Below are 20,235 nucleotides of genomic sequence, written 5' to 3'. Positions count from 1 at the left end.
CAGGTCATAAAACTATCACAGGAACTGTTTTAAACACATTAATAAGGTACTTCCATTCAGTACAACCTTATTATGCGGTTATGTTGGGTTCAAACTAATTACATTTATGACTGAGAAGCCTGAAAAAGCTCATTGTTCATCCTTACATTTACCAGCAAAAAAAAAGGAGCATAATTTTTTGTTGTGACAAATGGGTATAATGAGCCCAAAACTTTCAGAATGGTGTGGCTTTTTTAAACAACTTGTGCGACGTAACGCAGTCAATACTCTGTATCTTAAGGCAGAGATGAGCTCTGGATGCATCAGTTAGACAGCATCGCTTTGATCAAGCTTCACCTTTCTTCTTCCTTTTTTTTTTTACCCTCCCTCTCTTCTTTGAGAAAAAGCAAACATTGTTTTTCCTTCTGAGTGATGCAGTGTCATGGTTCAGTTTTGAACAAACCTTTTAATTCTGTCAACAGCTCCAGAGTGCATCCAACTGCCAAGTAAGAACTTGAATTTCTGGGACGCAGCATTTTAATGCTAACCGCATCATAAATCAATGTCTCCACAGATACACAGTAATGCCAACATTTGCCTTCAACATAAGGAAGTAAAAAGATAATGCAACAGTAGCAAATAATTTGGAGCCCTAAACTAAACCCCACAAAAAACCCTACGAGTCTCTCCAAATTAATTGCCAAATGTGAAAGTTATTGTTTCAGCCGGGATACTTCAAATAGAAGATTTTACACTCTCATAAATATTAATAGCTTTGAGTTTATTCTTGAAATTCTTTTAATGAAAGAAAAGACTTCTCGAGAATGATCGAGAAAGGTATAAAATTGCGAGGAGAGAGAAGCATAAACCCAGAGGTTTTCTGATGGTAAGTTAGTGTGAATCCTTCAACAGATGTAATTTAGACAGTATTTTTAATGAGGAACAATTTTCTGCTTCTTAAATAACAAGGTTCTGTTCACCACTCAAAACAAGGACAGAAATCTAAAGTCCTTGTTTTAGTATTGGGTAAGTTTACACATACCCAATACTAAACCTACTCAGAAATGTCACTTGTATCATCTGACATGAACTACCCTCACAACTGTACAGGTACATCTTAATAAATTAGAATGTCATATTTAAAGTTCATTTTGTCATTTGAATTCAATAGTAAAACTTACATATAATAGTGATGCATTTCAAGTATTTATTTCAGTTTATTTTTAATGATTTAAGCTAAAGAAAAATGTTAATTCCTTTTCTCAACATTTGATGAGAAAACAGTTTTTTGTTGAGGGTGTCAATGACTGAATAACTGTTTAGTCTAAAGTTTAATGTTTAAGAAACCAAAACATTAAAAAAAGAATTTTGTAAATGTTCAATAATATCTTACATTTCAGGTGGGCATATTTAGAAGATCAAAGTCCTAATATTATTGTATTGACAATATCAGTTTGGTTTTCATTAGCTAGTACCCAAAATCATCAGCATTTAGAGAGACAATTGAAGCATAATTCTGTGAGAAATGACACTATTTAACATGCCTAAATTTCTTTAAATAGCTGAATTAATGAAATTTTTGATGACAATCTTAGTGTAACGTGATCCACTGCATTTATGAAATCAAAGGTTTCTGGCAAGACAGGCCAAAAATAAATAAAAAGAAGAATTTCCAAGCATTGTTTTTATTTCTCAACCAATGCAAGTGATGTACAAAATCATTTAAAACCACAACAAAGGGGGGGAAAAAATAAGCAACTAACATCAAGTCAAACACTCACATGGGTGCTGAACAGTTTGTCTGTGGAGGGAGAGATTATTCTAGGTTCTTAGATTGACTCAAACCCAGTAAATAAATATAAGACAATAAGAATTCTAATAGAAATGACAATTGTAAGGTGAAGGTTATTTTCCAGCTGGAACAGATGTGATAGTTACACTGAAAAAAAAATTTAAACATCTTCCCTGGACAGTATCTGTTCATGGCAACAATGAGAGCGCAAAGTCTTCTTGGCTTTATCTGTCTGGTCGCACCATGCCTGGCCTGACGGGCATCATCATGGGACGAGGGTGGCGCATCATGTGTGGAGGTCCTGGCATCATCTGCATGGGTCCTCCCATTGGTGGCCTCATGCCTCCTACAGTGGAAAATAGGACAGAGCTGAGAGGAGGCTTTACAACAACACAGCAATATAAATAGTGATAACTTTACAAACACTTAAAGGGGCAACTTTATGTATTTTGCAGGCACCCTGTGCTGTGAAATGGCACCGTCAAGTAACTTAAGTTGCTATAAAAATGCTGGATATATCAAACATGACTAAAAAGACATTTGACTTCCTAATTTAACACCTTGACATTGCGCCTCTGTCACTTTAAGAAGCTCCTGCTCTTTCCTACGCTCCGCCTTCAGCACATCATCACAATATTGTTCCTCCACTAAGGCCTAACGTTTTTACTAGTGTTTCAACTGAGAAGTAGCTCGTATGAGTAGCTCAACAGATACTCATACGAGTAGTTTCGCCAGGTGTTTAACTGCTGCTAGTCTGGAGGAGTTGAGTGGGGAAGTTAAGGCCGAAGTTTGGAGATGGCAGCTCCGTGGAAAAAGCAGCTCTTGGTGAGACTAAGCGCTTTTCACACCTGAATAGATACCATGGAAGATTGAAAGATTCCTGAAACATTCATGAAAGAATCAAAGCAACACTCCAGGTAAGCTTTTGATGATGAAACAACAATTTAACATGACGTAAAGTCCCAAAAAGCAGATTTTACATAATACTTTCCCTCTAAGAAATGGCCATCATTTCACTGTAAACACATGGATAAATTGCCGATCTGTGCTCCTATAAGCTTTAGGCAACAGTCGCATCATGCTGGACTTTGTGAACCAAACTGCAGAGAATCATTAACTGCATAATGAATAATCGGCTTTCTACTCATGACCTTCTCAAGTGTCTTAGTGAGTGAATAGACTTGGCTGTTAGGAGGAGATAAGAAAGAAATTTCACAAAACAAACAAAAAAAAAAACCTTGATTTTTCAGGGTGAAATTAAAACCCTGAAAAGGCCAAAGGTGCATCAAAGGAAGCTGCTCCTTACCAGGCCCACCGGGCATCATCCCATGAGGCGGAGGTCCCATCATAGGCATCATCGGAGGGCCTCCCATTGGAGGTGTTGGTAGCATGCCTGGCCGTGGAGGTCCTGCGATGCCACAAACAAAATATTACAGACACACTGCAACATATGTGAACAGCAAGTTGCAAGATTTGCTAATATGTTGCTGTTTAATTAAAATGAAACTGCCTACATTTTCAAAATAAAAAAAAAGAAGAATACAACACCAAGTATTAATCGGAAATATTTTTAACTTTAATTCGAAGGGATCTGAAATGACAGACTCACCTGGAGGAGGACCACCAGGAAACGGTGTGGGGGGAATCTTTCCCTGCTGAAAAGCAGCCGCTGTTGAGTAAGAAAGGCAAAATATATTAAAACACACAAAAGCATCAGACAAATGATTCATCGTAGAAAGCATAAAGTACATAAAGAACACATACTGTCACTGGCTTTTTGTGTCAAGATTTAATGTCATCCATAAACTACACACAGAATGCAAACAATAGAGCCAAATGCATGAGGCCTTTAACATTTCACCATTGCAAATTCTTCATGTAATGCTATTGTCTGCAGCTGCTTTAAGTGTGGGTGCAGAATGAATGACATTACCAATAAACCAAAACATTAAGGAGCAAAGAATGATCTTTTTGTTGCAAAGAAGCATTTCATCTGCCAAACGTCACATCCTCAGTTATGGGCCAAACTGTGCATCAGCTTTGCATTACATGTGTGGATTAGAGGTTTGTAATCTCGGAGGGGGAGAAAAATAAGCTGTGATAGAGAGAGAGGCCAGCGTTTGAGAAGAGCTTTGAAATCCCACATGTGGAATATGTAACAGCTTTTTATTGTCCACATTTGACCACATGACTTAATATAGAAAAAAGCATGCAGTGCTCACATTGGTAAGAGGGAACATGCAAGCAAGAGAAAAATCACTAGTACATTACTGCCCCTAGAGGTCAGTTTCACATAAAAAAAGAATACTATGATCTTCTTTTAACATTTCTGAATCTTCTATAGTTAATATTTAGAAAATCCTACTCATTATTCAGTAAAACATTTTTACTCCTTAAGCAAATCAAAGAAATGAATATGGCTGCTTATTTTTAGTCTCTACTGCATACAATTTACAAAAATAAATAAACTTCTGTCTTTCTTTCTTTCTTCTGTTGCATGTTGCATTTAAAGAATAAACACATGGAAGAGGGTTCTATAAAAACATTTTTTTCACAAATACAGACGCAGATTAAAACATTCATCCTCCAAAGTGAAACCACAGATGGACAATTCTGCAGACATAATTGTTAATCCATGCTCAACATTTGTGAATGCTGTTGAGTAGGCCTACAAGCTAAATCACCTCCAACAATCTGCACACCAAAGTAATTTTTCTGCAGTTCAAGTCAAATTATTTAAAATTAAAAATCAACTCAAGTTCGATAGACTGATAATAGATGAAGTGTTATATTTTCAATCTTTATTTCAGCCAGTTTAATATTGTCAAACAATATTTAACTGGCAATATTAATCTAAAATTCTGTTTCTACATAAAAACATCCAAATTATATAAGACAACATATCAGCATACATATATATAGCACTCATTCTTGCTACATTATCCTTTTTTCTAGTGCAATTATATCTAGCACACATTTTTCTTCCACTAAATTTTCCAATACCGTGCCTGCATACAGCACTCTGAACAACCATCTCTTAAGAGGTGATCTTTAGTGGCTTATCCTCCTTGTGGAACGCATCAGCAACCGTCTTCTGGACCAATAATATTACCCATAATACTATAGGCTATGACAAGAAAATGTCTGTACGATAAATCTCATTGGTCAATGTGCTTCTCCAATTTGATGAACTGATTTTTAAATTCATTATCTGCAATAAATAAGCCACAATAAGCACAAGAAGTGTTTCACATTTTATTCAACAAGTTTCTATAACATACAAGGTTTTCGTTTTAAAACTAATCACAGACATTTTACGGTATTCTAAATTACTCACATGCAACCAAAGTGTATGTCTTAAATGTATTGGTTTGTTCTATAAATAATTTGTTTTCCTCTATGGAGATGTTATGATTATGTGGTGATAAATGGATAAGAGTCAATCTGTGTGAAAAATTGAACAACAGATAAGAACATTGATTCAATTTTAATACAAAATGACTTTTACTGTCTGGAAACAGATAGAAGGCGAGCACACATAACTCACTTTGGCTAAATAAAAAACAAAACAAAATAAAAAACCCAAATATTGACAAGATGTGTGTTTTATGAGATGAAGTAAGAAATTAATTGTGATCCAATTTAACTTGTGTCAGCAAAATCTAACAAAGACATATCAGATCTTGGCACCTTATTCAAGAGTGCATACTAAATAAAGTGGATCATTTTAATTAGAAAGTGATGTACAAGTAGGGACATGTTGAATATATAATAGGAAAGCTTAGCTTTTCCAGATTTATGCAAAGCATTTTAGAACAGAGTAATCCAGAAAGATACAAACATCCCCAACATTAAGGCCAATCAATTCATAAATATCCTCAAATGTGTGCAACATTTTTTTAGCTACTTCAGAAACTAACTTTAGCTAAAGTCCAGAGATGGACAGACATTTACTTACTTGTTTTATCAATCAAGCTCTGCGCCTGCTCCTCCATCCATTTCTGGTAATAATCTTTCACATTTTCTTTGTGTTTTCGGCCACTGCAGTGAGTCTTCCTCACTGAAGGCTAAGACAAAAACAGAAAGAAGAGCTGGTTAAGTTTAAGCAAAATGTTGTAAAATATCCTAAATACTCAATGTGCTACACAAAGAAGGCAAAGGCCAGAGTACATCTAGCTTGGATAAATGGTTGTTACAAGCAACTATTATCTATACTTTTCAAAGGCCATTTTTTGGATCGTTTTGCAACTTTAACTGAGGTTTCTACTTGCGATGTGAAAAGAGGAAAAAATTCTATCGTATGTTCACTTTCAGAGGACAGTTTTGCACGAATCAGATCAGCTTTATTAATCAAGATTTCGTGAAAAAAACAAGGAACTTGACTTGTTTTCAAGTTCTCAACATAATATGTATAAATATATTAAATTCAGAAGAAACAAAATAAGAATGAACTTTAAGACCACTCACATTCTTCACATGATCAAACTTTATTGAGAAAACAAATATCCCAACCATAAATGGTGAATAATTTATCCATCAATTCATGAATCGTCATGACTTTTTATAAATTGATAAACTGGTAGACAGATTAGTAAAAATCTAGTCAACAATTTAGGTAGAAGCAATTGTCACTTACCGAATCATGTGTGAGGTATGTATCACAATAGTCACAATAAAACCTGTGGAATAAACAAACCAAAAAATGTCTTGTCAATTGAAACAAATGCACTGACGTCTAAATCAAAATTGCATGCCAATTTCCAAATGCACCGAAAGAAAGAGAGGACATAATTCACAACTGCATTTAGAAAAATGTACAAAATATTTCACACTTTTCGGATATACAGGCTGACCAGAAATAGTCAGCTCTGATCAGTGACTGGACTCAGAGTTACCTTAATCAACAAAATTTAAGCTAAATTATGTATATATGTATTTCTTCCTTGAACTTTGCCCATCATAATTTTTGTTTGCTTTATACTCTTCAAATTTGATCTTTTTAAAAATCTGGCTAGTTTCTAGGGAATGCTGGTTTAAATGTACAATTCTATTGTGTTTCAGACGAGAGTAGAATCTTTGCTTGCTGCTTTAAATTGTTGGTTGAAAAAAATGTAAATGACTATTAAATATTACAAGATTAACTTAATACTGGCTCTAACCAAAAGGGCAAATTTAAAAGTCCGAAAAGAGCACCATATTTTGTACAAGTCAGTCATGGAAATGAGATGAGCTGCGATCGAAAAATAGCACGGTTACAGAATGACTTGTGTGAAGAAATATACAACAGTTGCTAAAATATCACAAAATAATTATCTTTAATGTCCAAAACTACTCAATGTATGTTTTATTGTGTTTCATAGATTCCCAATAAAGATAGACGTTTCCATTCAGAGTCGTTCCAGCAAATAGACACATCCCAAACAAAGAGAGATCAGCATGGGTTAAAAGATTTCAAATGTTATCTTTGCACAGCTCGTGACTCAGTAAAAGTAAAACATAATCATTATTCCGACTGAGCTAGGAGATATTTAATACCAAATAAATAAAACAAAATTTTTCTGAACTTACTTCGGCATGTTGTCAGCAAACTACGTTGAGAGCGCGGTTCCTGTGCTCCCAAAAACCTTCCCGACCCGCTATGAAGGCGGAACGCAGACAGTTCCGCTTACCAGACTGCAACATCGCGAGAATTTGGTAGATTTGATTTATTAATAATAATAATAATAATAATAATAATAATAATAATAATAATAATAATAATAATAATAATAATAATAATAATAATAATAATAATAATAATAATAATAATAATAATAAATGCAAATCAAGTGCCTTGACAAAGGAAGCAAATATGACAAAACTAATAATAGAAAATGATTTCTTTTCCCCTTCTTTGTTTCTTTCTTTCTTCTTTTTTGTACTTTCTGTTTTTCTTCATTTCTTCTTTCACTTATTCATTCATTCATTCATTCATTCATTCATTCATTCATTCATTCATTCATTCATCACCAGACCCAAGTGGAATATTTTTGACATTATAATAAAATAGTCTATCATATTAAACACAGCGTTGATTTAAAAGCACATATAATTTACAATGTAAAATACTGTACATCAGAAAAAAAATGTTTAGATAATGCTAAATTGAAACCTTTTGCAACCTTCGTTGGGGTTGTTGAATGTTTAAGATGAAAGAACAGTTTAACTAAAGTAACTTTAAGAGTGCAAAATTTGTGATTTGTGTGAAACAAGGGCTGTTGGGCACAGCCATGTTAACTAATCAGAGATCAGTAAGATGATGACATTGAATTTTAATAGAAATTGTCAAAGCAGATTTTATTTTTTATCATGAATAACTGTAACATTCAAATCATCAAACAGCAGTGCACATAAATAAATAAATAATAGAAAAATAGATAAGATTCTGATGTGGAAATTACTTGGGCTCTGAATTATTTAGAAAAACTATAATCAGGGATACCTGATTTAGTTATTATTATTATGCAGTTTAAAAATTTTAAAGATCTTTAACTTCAGACGGTGCAGCAATTGTGTCTCAACATACTTTATCTATTTTTTAACATGCTGAGGATCCTATTTCTAAAATATATACTAGGTGCACTGTTGGCATCCACACCCATAACTACGACGTCACTAAAGCACACGATGTCCAGTTTTTCACTTTGTATTAGCATTTAAATTAATTTCATAAATTGTACCTAACTAAAATGTTCCAAACTTATGTCCACTGAATGGCCTATGAATAATTGTCAGAGTTCCATAAGCATAATCTCAATTGTTTTCTTTCTTATCAGTGTGCGCGGAAATATGTTTTACATGAATTTCATTGATAAACCAATGAAAAGGTGGCCACAAATAGCAACAGATGACGTTGCAAGTGACGCACGCACTGTTGCAACGTCAAACGTCGTCCCCCCCTTGCTCGTGCCATGCACACTGACGCTTGTTGTTGTTGTTATTGAGCTGGTCGTTATGGCTGAACGAGGCCTCGGACTTAACTGAAAGAGGACCCCCGCCTCGGGACGACCCGCCATCCATGGAGGGCACAGACATGGACGTGGATGCAGAGCTGATGCAGAAGTTCAGCTGCATGGGCACCACGGACAAGGACGTCCTCATCTCGGAGTTCCAGAGGCTGCTGGGCTTCCAGCTCAACCCGGCCGGCTGCGCCTTCTTCCTGGACATGACCAACTGGTGAGTGCGGGGATAGCTGGGCCTGTTGTTGAACAGCACCATGGCGCTAACTTAGCTCTTGGCTTAGCTAGTTATCTTATTTTAAAATTATACAAAATAAAGTGGCAGTTGTAGGCCAGGGATGAGAGCTGATGGTCAGTGCGGCACGGGTCATTTTATCCTTCCGTTACGGGAAATGGCTGTTAACTCTTAGTGGGCCATTTAAGATAAACGGAAGTAAAACAGTAAAGTTGTCCCTGACCACGAGTTCCACTGCCGCGACAAAGTTTCAAAAACAATACCAACCTGGTTGAGAAACTTAACGTAAAAAAATGAAACACTTCATACTCCTGGGGTAGGTTATGTTTGTTGTATTATGTAATAGCGTGGAGAGCTGCTCAAAGTGAGCTGTTTGTGAAACCACGACTCGGATCAGAATCAGTCGTGATCTATCAGGAGACAAAAGCAAGAGCAGCAGTGATCAAAACGCCTCTGTGTTCCTGATCAAATGATCTAATCAATGGACGTGATTCTTTGTGATTTCAGTCACTGAAACGTTTTAGGATGGTGTCCCCGAGCCTCCAGACAAAAATAACTGATAATTGAGGTTTTCTAATTATTAAATATACAAAGTTTATTACCTTTAGCACCTCAGGGCATTTCAGTTCTGTGGTAATTCGTACATCCATTTCATATATGTACAATATCGTTTCCTATAGAAAGATACAATTTAGACTTACAGTTTTCATTTGTTAAACTCTGTAAATTGGCAGTTGAAATTCTATAAAATATCAGATTTTATTTATGTTCCTGTTTACTCAGTGCATTGAAATGAAGAACTTCCAAACACATAGGTCAACAGCATGTACTTTTTTCAGCAAACTTTTAACTACAAATATATGAGGATTTCCATCTCCATGTTCTGAAATCACTCTGGCTCTGTGATCTCTGTAGGTTAACTTGCATGGTGTGAAAGGAAAAAGGTGATCCGTTAGGGGGGTTGCGTTCAGTTCTGATTTAAAAGGGACTTATGACTAACTCTTGTTGAGCCTTAACACCAAGTTAAATTCAACTTCTTATGTTGTGTTGGTTCCTACAGAAGTTACAGCATTAGCAAGAAGACTAAACTGGCTTGAAAGTTTCAAAACCTTAATTTAAAAAACTTCAGCGTTTTTACATCCAGGTTGGTCTTTTATTCAAGTGAACACGTTGATCTCTGTAATTTCTCATCCCCGCCCGTTCTTCCTGGATGTTTTCTAGTGTTCTTTCCATTTCTAAAGCCGTCAGCTGTGTCCCTGCCTGTTCATATTCAAGTTTGTAACTGGTTTAACAACATAATAGAATTACAAAATGCATTAAGCTGTAGTAGTTAAAGTGTGAAACTCATTGTTTTCTGTACTCAATGATTTAAATATGCTTCACTTAAAGAAAAGTGCTTGTTATTTGTCAGAAACCTCTGAGTGTCAAGTAAAGCATTTTAACAGCGTTCTCTCAATCGCACAAGTAACTTGACTTGTGAACATGAGTTGTTGTAGCAATTTCATTTGTTTAAAAACTCTAAGGGAAGCAATATAACACAAACCTCTTCCCAATGATTCAGATAGAATGTTTGATGGATGTTAATGCATGTTAAAATGTGATGACCCCCTCCTTTCTTTTTATAATGCTGGAACAGGAACCTTCAGGCTGCTATTGGTGCATATTATGACTTCGAAAGCCCCAGTGTCAACACACCATCCATGTCCTTTGTTGAAGATGTGACAATTGGCGAAGGAGAGTCTGTTCCTCCGGACACACTGTTCACAAAGACCTGGAGAATACAAAACACAGGTACATGCCTTTTTACTACATCTTAACTCTGTCAGGAAGCATCGTTACACCTTTATACATCACTAAACATCACAAAAACATTTTCTTAACTTTGTTTTTTGCTTTGATTCTTTTCTCATTTGTAGGCGGAGAGTCATGGCCGCCAGGTGTTTGTCTCAAATACATTGGAGGGGATCAGTTTGGGCATGTAAACTCCGTTATGGTGAAGTCTCTAGACCCCCAGGAAATTTCAGATGTGAGTGTACAGATGAGAAGTCCTACAAACCCAGGCATGTACCAGGGCCAGTGGAGGATGTGCACAGCAGCCGGGTTGTTCTACGGAGGTAGGGAAAACTGCAGAATTTCATTTTTAAGTCTGAGTAGATATTCTTTTATTTTCTCATACCCCAGGAATGACAGTACATTAGACGTAGACATTTTCTCTCCCTAATTGTTTAAAATTAAAGCCGACCAAACTTCTCATTTTAGATCAATTAGAATTACCAAAATGATTTCTTTTTACCAAATGCTACAATAATGATATAGGGAATTTATTGATATCTACAGAATTAGATATCAATAAATATCAAATTTATTGATATTTAGTATTAAAATATCAATAAATAAAAAAAGTATTGAGTCTCAAAACCTGGGATTGAGATCTAGGTTTTGTGAAACCTAGATCTAGAACCTAGACCAAAACTTTGACTTTTTTGTCCTTAAGCCTCTTTGTAACCACTTTGGCTGTATGCTTATGGCCATTGTCCATTATGAAGACCAATTTGCCCCCAAGCTTTAATTTGGCTAATGTCGTTAGTTGTTACTTCAATATTTCCACATAATATTTTTTTCCTCATGATTCCATTTACCAGTTTCTCTTGCAGCAGGATGTCCAGGCATCCTTAAAAAATCTTCATCTATTTAAAATAAAGGCCTTAAAATCAATCAATCAATCAAATTTTATTTGTATAGCACATTTCAGCAGCAAGACATTTCAAAGTGCTTTACATCATTACAAACACAGAATCACAATGCAATATAGAATCAATCATTAAGTCAAGTTACATCAATAAATTTGTAATTGATTACATTTCAAATGCAATTCTAAACAGGTGGGTTTTCAGTTGAGATTTAAAAGAAGTCAGTGTTTCAGCTGTTTTACAGTTTTCTGGAAGTTTGTTCCAAATTTGTGGTGCATAGATGCTGAATGCTGCTTCTCCTCGTTTGGTTCTGGTTCTGGGGATGCAGAGCAGACCAGAACCAGAAGACCTGAGAGGTCTGGAAGGTTGATACAATAACAGCAGATCTTTAATGTATTGTGGTGCTAAGCCGTTCAGTGATTTATAAACTAACAACAGTATTTTAAAGTCTATTCTTTGAGCTACAGGGAGCCAGTGGAGGGACTTTAAAACTGGTGTTATGTGCTCTATCTTCCTGGTTTTAGTGAGAACGCGAGCAGCAGCATTCTGGATCAGCTGCAGCTGTTTGATTGATTTGTTGGACAGACCTGTGAAGACGCTGTTGCAATAATCAATACGACTGAAGATGAACGCCTGGATGAGTTTCTCTAGATCTGGCTGAGACATTAGTCCTTTAATCCTGGAAATGTTCTTCAGGTGATAGAAGGCCAACTTTGTAACTGTCTTTATGTGGCTCTGGAGGTTCAGGTCAGAGTCCATCACTACTCCCAGGTTTCGGGCCTGATCGCTGGTTTTCAGTTGTAATGACTGAAGCTGTCTTTAAATGTCTTTAAATTATTAAAAAACAAGTAAGTTGGCCTTATTGATATATTTATTGATAGATATCCTATTAGAAGGTTCATCATCTGGGTTTTCCCTCATTAAAGAGACAGTACTTATTCTGTATGTAAACTTTAAATAAAAAAAAAAAAAAAAAAAAAAAAAACGCATCCCTGACGTATTCTTTCTCTCATTATTTGGATTTCAACTGTATTTCCTTGTTTCTGCAGATGTGATCTGGGTGATTCTTAGCGTAGAAGTCGGCGGTCTACTTGGCGTCACTCAGCAGCTTTCTTCCTTTGAGACGGAATTCAACACGCAACCGCAGCGCAACGTGCAGGGGGATTTCAACCCGTTCGCCTCGCCGCAGAAGAACAAGCATGATGCCACTGACAGCAGCTTCAGAGACCCCGGAGGAGCCTGGGAGCGCACACAAGAGCCAATCCAGCAAGATCAGAACGGACTGTCTCATAATGCTGTAAATAGGGCGTCAAACGGTCTCCAAACAAATCTTTCCGTGGTGACTTATGGCCAGGTACGTAAGTTTATATATAAATATAAATACTTTTGATATCTTTGAGTGGGGTATGTAAAGAGTTTTTTTTTTCTTTCAAATGCAGATGTGCTGAACTAGAACAGTGATTATTTGGCTTTAACCCAGTTGTGTCTAAAGTTCTGGCATATTTTCATTAAGAATTTATATTTTTATTGTAAAACATTTTGCCAGCAGAGAAAAACACAAAGATCATGTAGGTTGAAGGTGAAAAGGTCTGTTTATTTACATAGCTTATTATTTCCCCTTTTTGCACGTTTTCAAAAGACACTTCAAAATCTGCAGGACATTTTTAACAAGCAGAATTTAATACTGTTAAGATGATTATATCTATCTATAGTCATTTTTGCACTGCGGGGTCTGGCCTGTCCCAGCCCGGCTCATTCCGACCTGGTCCCATTGGTCCTGTAGCCCTGGTCATTTTGCATTGAGTGGGATCGTCATGTAAATCGAATTCTTGCTAAAACAACCGAGGTGATCTCCCCAGCCACCCAGCCAGAACAGTTTCCTTCTTGGGTCTCCCGTCCAGCTCCTTTTTTTTGTGCTCGTCAGCAAGTAAGCTGAGGGAAACATTTACCACAGCTTTACATTTAACAAAAAAAACAAAAATCTCATCAGTGTTGTCTCTGAGTTGGACTCGCTGCCAGCTGAACTACCGCTTTAGCGACGTCAGGTGTGAAAATCCTCTCGTTCACAGCCTTACCGACTTCTGATTTGTTCAATTGGAGAAATGTTATTTACATTTACCATTAAAATATTTGGCGTAACAGACAATTGTAATCCCAGTCTAGGTTTTTTTTTTCTTTCACTGCGGGAAAAAGTTGCATATTTATCTGTTTAATCTGGTGACATAATGTAGATCGTTCATTCAGCTCGTTTAAAATTATTTTAACTGAAAGAAAATAAAATACAATTGAATATTCTGTCATTATTCTCATTTAAAAACTTGCGGGTAAGAATAAATTATGACAGCATTTTTCTGACACCACATGTTAAAATGACAAACGTTCCTCTGACCCAGAGATCTGGAAGACGACTCGTTTTTGTCCCCGCAGCCAATCAACGGCTAACTCCACACCAGCTCGGTCTGGCCGGCTCGATTGGAACCGCAGCGCTTGGGGTTCCAGGGAGCGGGGTGAGACCGGGCTGGAAGTGCTAATTCAAAATCGATCAGCCCTGCATAGAAGCCAGACCGGCCCGGTTCGGTCCGGGTCTGGCTGTGCAGTGCAAAAGGGGTTTCTGTGTAACTGATTATATCACAGACATGTTAGACACACAAAACACCTGAAAGTTTTGTGTGTCTAATTTAAATTAGACATACTTTAAATTTTTTTAAAGTGTGCTTTAAAATAATTTAAAGCATTTAAAAAAATTTTAAGCGTGAAGAAGTCTGCAAATATTTTATTAACTAAATGTTAAATTACTTTACATTACCTCCTTGTCAGTTGGTACCTGTTGGAAATGGAAAAGAGCTACTTATGTAGCCAGCTTATGTAGAGCCAGCTGTTATTGTGGTAATTTAAGATTAAGACTAAAATATTCAATATCTTCTGTCTGTCGATTTGAAATGTCATACAATTCATACAGGCAGTTCATACAAGAAGTAAGAGAAAATTAAACTCTCACTAACACACACTGATTCATCAAAAACACATGACAGAGACAGTTAGTTAGATGTTGCTAAGCAATATTTCCACCAAAATACTGGTTGTGCTGCTCGTGGTTTAAGGAAAAACTGTATTAAGTCATGCAGGTTGGAAAAACATGCCCAGCTCTTGCAAATACAGAAGGTCACTGAGTCACAGGCCAGTCAAAATCACTCCTTCGTTGCTCATTAAACCCTTTGCATTTGTCACTCCACTCATCTGTTTTATTCAGGGTTTTGGGATTCATTTTGTAATAGTGCAGTACTATTATATTGTTATTTGCATACTGGTTAGAACAGCAACTAGCGATTACACTACGTAATCGTAAGTTGCATAACAATGTCTTTAATGCTTCACAGCATTTAAGACATACTGTAATCACCTGATTTTCTGTCGGCAGCTCCAAATCTGCTGAAGCTGATAATTTACAACTACAGAAAAGAAAATGTTATTGTCATCCAATTCTGCTTTGCTTAAAGAATAGACACATCTGTAAAACTTTGTGTGACCTCTTCCCTGAACAACTTGGTCAGGACTTTTATCCTTTTTTTATTTCAAGGATGCTGAAGGTTGTGTCTGATGGTTTCTTGTAAATCTCTGTGTTGGACAGAACAGCATGTAATTTAACTACCCCAAACCTTTTTGTACAAGTTCCTCTGGACATTATCCTAAAGAAGATCAAGTTCCTTGTTACAGTCACAGACATGGATAGTCTCCTCTCACGTGATACTTTTGATTTGTACTCATTTATGTCAGTAAAGCAGTTCCTGATTTCTTCACAAAGAGCGTGTGAAGGATGGTATTAAAATAAGCCACTGGTATTACTGTGATTTTTGCATTTGTAGCGTCCCTTTCCAGACCAGAACTGATGTTTGATCTCAGTGTTGAGAGTTCATATGTCAGTCAGCCCTTCTCTGCTACTATTACTTATCCACACACTTGTCAGATGTTTAATTAGCTATCAGGTTTAACTCTATGCAATAACAACGTTTGATATATCAGTTCCCACCAGTTTTTATTATCCAGTATGACTCCAGTATGTCGTTTGTGGTTTTATATTTTAAATTAAGTTGCCTGTGTATCAAAACTTCTTGCTTTCTTGTGAAGCATTGCACTGGCTGTTTATGAAGTTATGAATGTGTGCTTGTGTTATCAATATTACTACTATTCTCTAATTAATTATCAAACCTACAAATTGTCTCTTGCAGGTTTTAAAAATTTGTGTCACAACTGTGTGTTTTGTTAAGGTGTAATGTTATTGAAAAGTTAATTTATTTCATAATTTGAACTGATAAATTCCTAACACACAGAGTGATATGTTTCCAGGGTTGATTTCTGATCATTTTGATGATTATTGCTTACAAGTAAAGAAAAATCAATATAAAAAATATATACATTTAAGGAGTTAAAATAAAATGCAGAATATGTAAATTTAGTTTCATCCAATTAATCGACTACTAGAGTAATCATTAGTTACTGTTCTAACCAGGTTATATTTAATGTTCGGTATATGGACTTAAATTTTAAAATATATGTTTTAATTAGCTGCGTATAATATTATTTTTACCTAAGAAAATTCTTTTTCAGGTCTTTATTAGTTAAAATGGAGAGTCATTGAAAAATAATATAAAAATATTTACATTTGTATTTAATAAATCAATAGTTTTCCATTCAGAATTAAATTATTTAAATCAGCTACCATTTTGGATGATATCTTGTTGATGTGATGTCAAATTATGTGTTGGGGAAACTAAACGAAGCAACTTACCTAATTGAATCACCAGTCTTAGTATTTTATCATTAACATCTACAGCTGACATTTTAATCCCAGTTTCAGCTCAATAGTTTCACTGGGCTGGTTGAACTTAATTGATCAAAACCTTTTGTCTTTGTATTAAAATAAGCATGACAGGTCATCCTACAGATTCTCCTCTAAGCTAGGGGAACACTACAGTTCATATTAGGCATAGGGTTGGTACATAAATGTCAAAATAAAAACATAAAGTGATATGCATTCTCCATCTTTTTTTCCAGGGTATTCATGGTCCCTATCCGTTTGGAAAGAGCTAGGAAGACAAAGACCCCTCACCCCCATGATGAAAGATGAGCTCTAACATCATGGGAATCCTTAAGTGCAGAGGAGTTGGGGGGGGGGGGGGAAGGAACTGATATTTTCTTTTTTTTTGTTGTTTTTTTATGGACTCATGACAACTCTCCCTGAAACCTTTATGGACCTTTCAACAGACAAACAACGGTGACCTGATGGATCATATGTACTGCAGTGAAACATCCAACCTGACATGGATTCACACGTGTGAATGCTTCATTTAAGAGTGCTTTAAACCTCTGAAGATGGATACACAAGAATATTTTTATTTTAACTTGTAAGACATGCCTAAATAAGGAGAAAATCCCCCTAAAAAACCGACATACATCTGCTACTCCCATGGGCAGCTGAATAGTTTCTGTCCTTTGAATTCTCAAAAAACTGTTTAATATTATTCTCAAAAAGTGGCAACAATCATGTATCATTTTAAGTGTTTTCACATGGGTTAAAACAACAAAGTATCTTTTATAAGCAGCAACACTCTAATTTTATTAGACTTTGATTGAAAAGTTGGATCATGAAAATACTGATCGGTCGAACTATAAGCAGACTTTGTTTAGTAGAAATTCTCAATCATGACTTTTGTTGTCGTCCAAAAGCTACAGCATTCTGATTTGGTGACAAATGAAGGGTTAGTCCATTAGTGAAGCTCAAGATGGCCTACGGTCAGTAACTGGCTTTCATCATTTTAAGTCTGCCATTCTTAGTTCAAGCGTAGTGCCCATTTGATCGTTTCAAATTTAGCTTTTAGAGAGAAAATCTTAAACATATTTGGTCTGTTTAAGCATTTTTAAACAGGAGATTAACAAATTTCGTTCAACATTTGCTGATCTAATATGTGACCTTTGAATTGTGACGCTTTGGTTGTGTAGATATTTTTCGATCTGAAGGAATATGTTTCTTAATTAGTCTCATACATGAAGATTTCAGCTTTTTATTTATTCTTATTTCTTGGGAAGGAAACAGTGAAAAACTTCCCATGCTGCAACACTAAACGTTGTCACACTATCTAGCATCCTTATCAATAAGCTAGTCTTCAATATCAGTTATTTTGTCTGTATGATCATAACTACTCCCAAAGATACAACCCAGAGAGCCAAAACACTAACTATCAAGTATTACAATGTGATTCTGCCCATTTCAGTTTGCATGGGACAGTGTGCGGTTTCTATGGTGGGTTTTCACCTTAAACAGATGCTGAAGTGCAACAAGGATGGAAGTGAGTGAGTGAGAAGGGTTGAAAAAGCCATTTAAATCTATTTTGCCTGGTGAGTGACTGTAGTTTGAGTCCATGTGTACAGGATGTGTAGTAAATATAAAATGTATGCGCGAGCGTGCCTGTTGTGGATGTATCTCAATGGTTTCTCCCTGGATTTAACTGACGTAAAAATAGTGTATACTACTTGGGTAAAGGATGAATGGACACATACACGTCATTACAGAGAGAGCTTTAAACGTAATGTACCTCAGAAGTATTTTTGGGTGATCTATTTGGATGATTTTGCCACAAGTACCCTGATGTTATTTATTTCATGTCTTTTTGTGCGCTGCAGAGTCAAAAATGTCCCATTGACGGCCAGGAGGTGGTGCTAAAAATCAAAAGACAAACTTGAGATCGCGATGAGAACCAATTTAGCTTGAGCTTGGTAGAACATGTTAATACTAGATATAATGGTTTGCATCAGCATTGTTAGCACCGGTGATTTGTTTTCTACTATTTGCACTATACTGTTGACCACCTCTGCTGAGGACTTTTTATTTTATAGAGTTGGGATGTGACACCAGCATTTTCCAAAAAAAAAAAAAAAAAAATCCTGTCCTTTTTTTTTTTCGTCTAACAGTCTCCATTTTAGGACATAAAGGTTAAAAACGGCAGTTTGATTGCTGCACAGAAATATCAGATGTTAGAAATAAAAAAATAAACTTGCCTTTTGTTTCGATCACATGAATGAGCTTTGCTGTTACACCTGAAGCTGTACTTTCAGTTTTAAAATGTTCATCATGCTTGTGATTTTCATGCATGTTTGAAAAAAAAATAATAATAATAAAATGGAAAAAAAGTTATTTACAGAGCCCCACAATTGTTTATCTTTACTATTTTTTTCTCCAAAATGCTGGCACAAACTTTTACTATCCATAAAAATGATTTGCTGATTTGTAAACTGAACCAGCCTTTTGCAGTTCTGTTGTAATTGTCACGAGAGTCCTCTTCCCAAACAGTATACAGTGTTCTTCATTGCCTCTGTTAGTCACAACAGTTTTTGTTTTCTATCTAACTGTGTGTGTGTGTGTGTGCGTGCGTGCGTGTGTGTGTGAGCTTCCTTATTGTGGGATCATGTGTGACGGGCAGTTGCTAAGGAAGCTTAAATATTGCTGGATTTATTCTTTAGTTTCATTTTTGTGACTATGTATGGACTTGAGATGGGTGGCATGAGTTGAGTGGATGTGTTGAGAGTTTGCATAGTCCTGAAATAGCACATTTATGTGGAGATGAAGTTGTTAAAGTTTTTTTTTTTCTGTATCTATAAGTAAGCAAGCATTTTTATGATTAAATTAACACTAAAACAATGACTAAGTGGTCTTTTTTATAGTCGTGTAAAATGTCCATAGATAATTTCAAACTTTAAAGATTAACCTCTTTTATGATTAGCATTCATTGCTGTGAATATTAACATCTGCCACCTACTGGAAAGGCAGTAGGTGGCCTTTCCTACTGGAAAGGCTTTGTAAATAATTTTACTACAAACTACAAATAGTTCAAATAGTTCCTTAACATACAGACCCAGAATATAACTGAAAAGTCCATTAATTTCAGGACCTTTATTACTAATTGATACTGTAATCCTGATTGACATTCTGATAGTGAATGTAACTGGAGTTTGTTCAGTTGAAAAGAAACCGCAACCCAATTTGGAGTAAACATAGTAAAATGCAACATGCCAGCACTGATGTTATAGAATGTCTCTTTCTAATATGAAGAAATGCTTTCAGTGTTCCGTTTTAGCACTCGGTAACTGCACCTTTAGGTTTTTATTCTTGTCTTTTATTAGTTCTTCACTTTTTGTGAGACTATAATTTCCCCCAAAATCCCAAGAACATTTCTTTCTTTTTTTTCTGTTGTGCTGCAGCAGGCTGATGCAATTTAATCATGTACAGTGGAATTGCAACAGCTACACAGTCAAATAAAGTACAAAAACATTAACGTACTTGCACAACAAAGTTAAAACCTAAATGCATTCCACTGGTGGACAGTAGAAACAAGTGAAAGCACGTTTAAGGAGCAGTTATGATGTGACACTGATATCTGGGATGCCAAACAAAACCAAAATTATCCAATTGATTGTTATTGCATAGAGAGTATTTTCTTTGCAAAACCTAGTCAAAAGAGTGGAAAAGAAGTAGATCCATCCAGAGAT

General features: G+C 35.8%; 2 protein-coding genes across 2 annotated transcripts; one reads left to right on the top strand and one right to left on the bottom strand.

Moving 5' to 3' along the window:
• Positions 1–1,658: 1,658 nt before the first annotated feature.
• On the bottom strand, positions 1,659–7,459 carry snrpc (small nuclear ribonucleoprotein polypeptide C). Its single transcript, XM_005802198.3, has 6 exons — positions 7,340–7,459; positions 6,408–6,450; positions 5,730–5,838; positions 3,381–3,440; positions 3,078–3,179; positions 1,659–2,117 (listed from the first exon to the last, which is right to left on the bottom strand). Exons 1-6 carry the CDS (start codon positions 7,345–7,347, stop codon positions 1,996–1,998), a joined length of 444 nt encoding a protein of 147 aa, XP_005802255.1. The 5' UTR covers positions 7,348–7,459; the 3' UTR covers positions 1,659–1,995.
• A 303-nt stretch (positions 7,460–7,762) lies between these two features.
• On the top strand, positions 7,763–19,390 carry LOC102220159 (uncharacterized protein C6orf106 homolog). The gene is made up of 5 exons (XM_005802199.2): positions 7,763–8,986; positions 10,641–10,795; positions 10,921–11,118; positions 12,744–13,048; positions 16,747–19,390. Exons 1-5 carry the CDS (start codon positions 8,829–8,831, stop codon positions 16,780–16,782), a joined length of 852 nt encoding a protein of 283 aa, XP_005802256.1. The 5' UTR covers positions 7,763–8,828; the 3' UTR covers positions 16,783–19,390.
• The last annotated feature ends 845 nt before the right edge of the window (positions 19,391–20,235 follow it).

Source organism: Xiphophorus maculatus, chromosome 20 (genome assembly GCF_002775205.1).
Source record: "Xiphophorus maculatus strain JP 163 A chromosome 20, X_maculatus-5.0-male, whole genome shotgun sequence".
In the NCBI taxonomy this organism is placed as follows: domain Eukaryota; kingdom Metazoa; phylum Chordata; class Actinopteri; order Cyprinodontiformes; family Poeciliidae; genus Xiphophorus; species Xiphophorus maculatus.
Note: the sequence above shows the minus strand (reverse complement) of the source record. Positions and strands in the feature narration are given on the sequence as shown.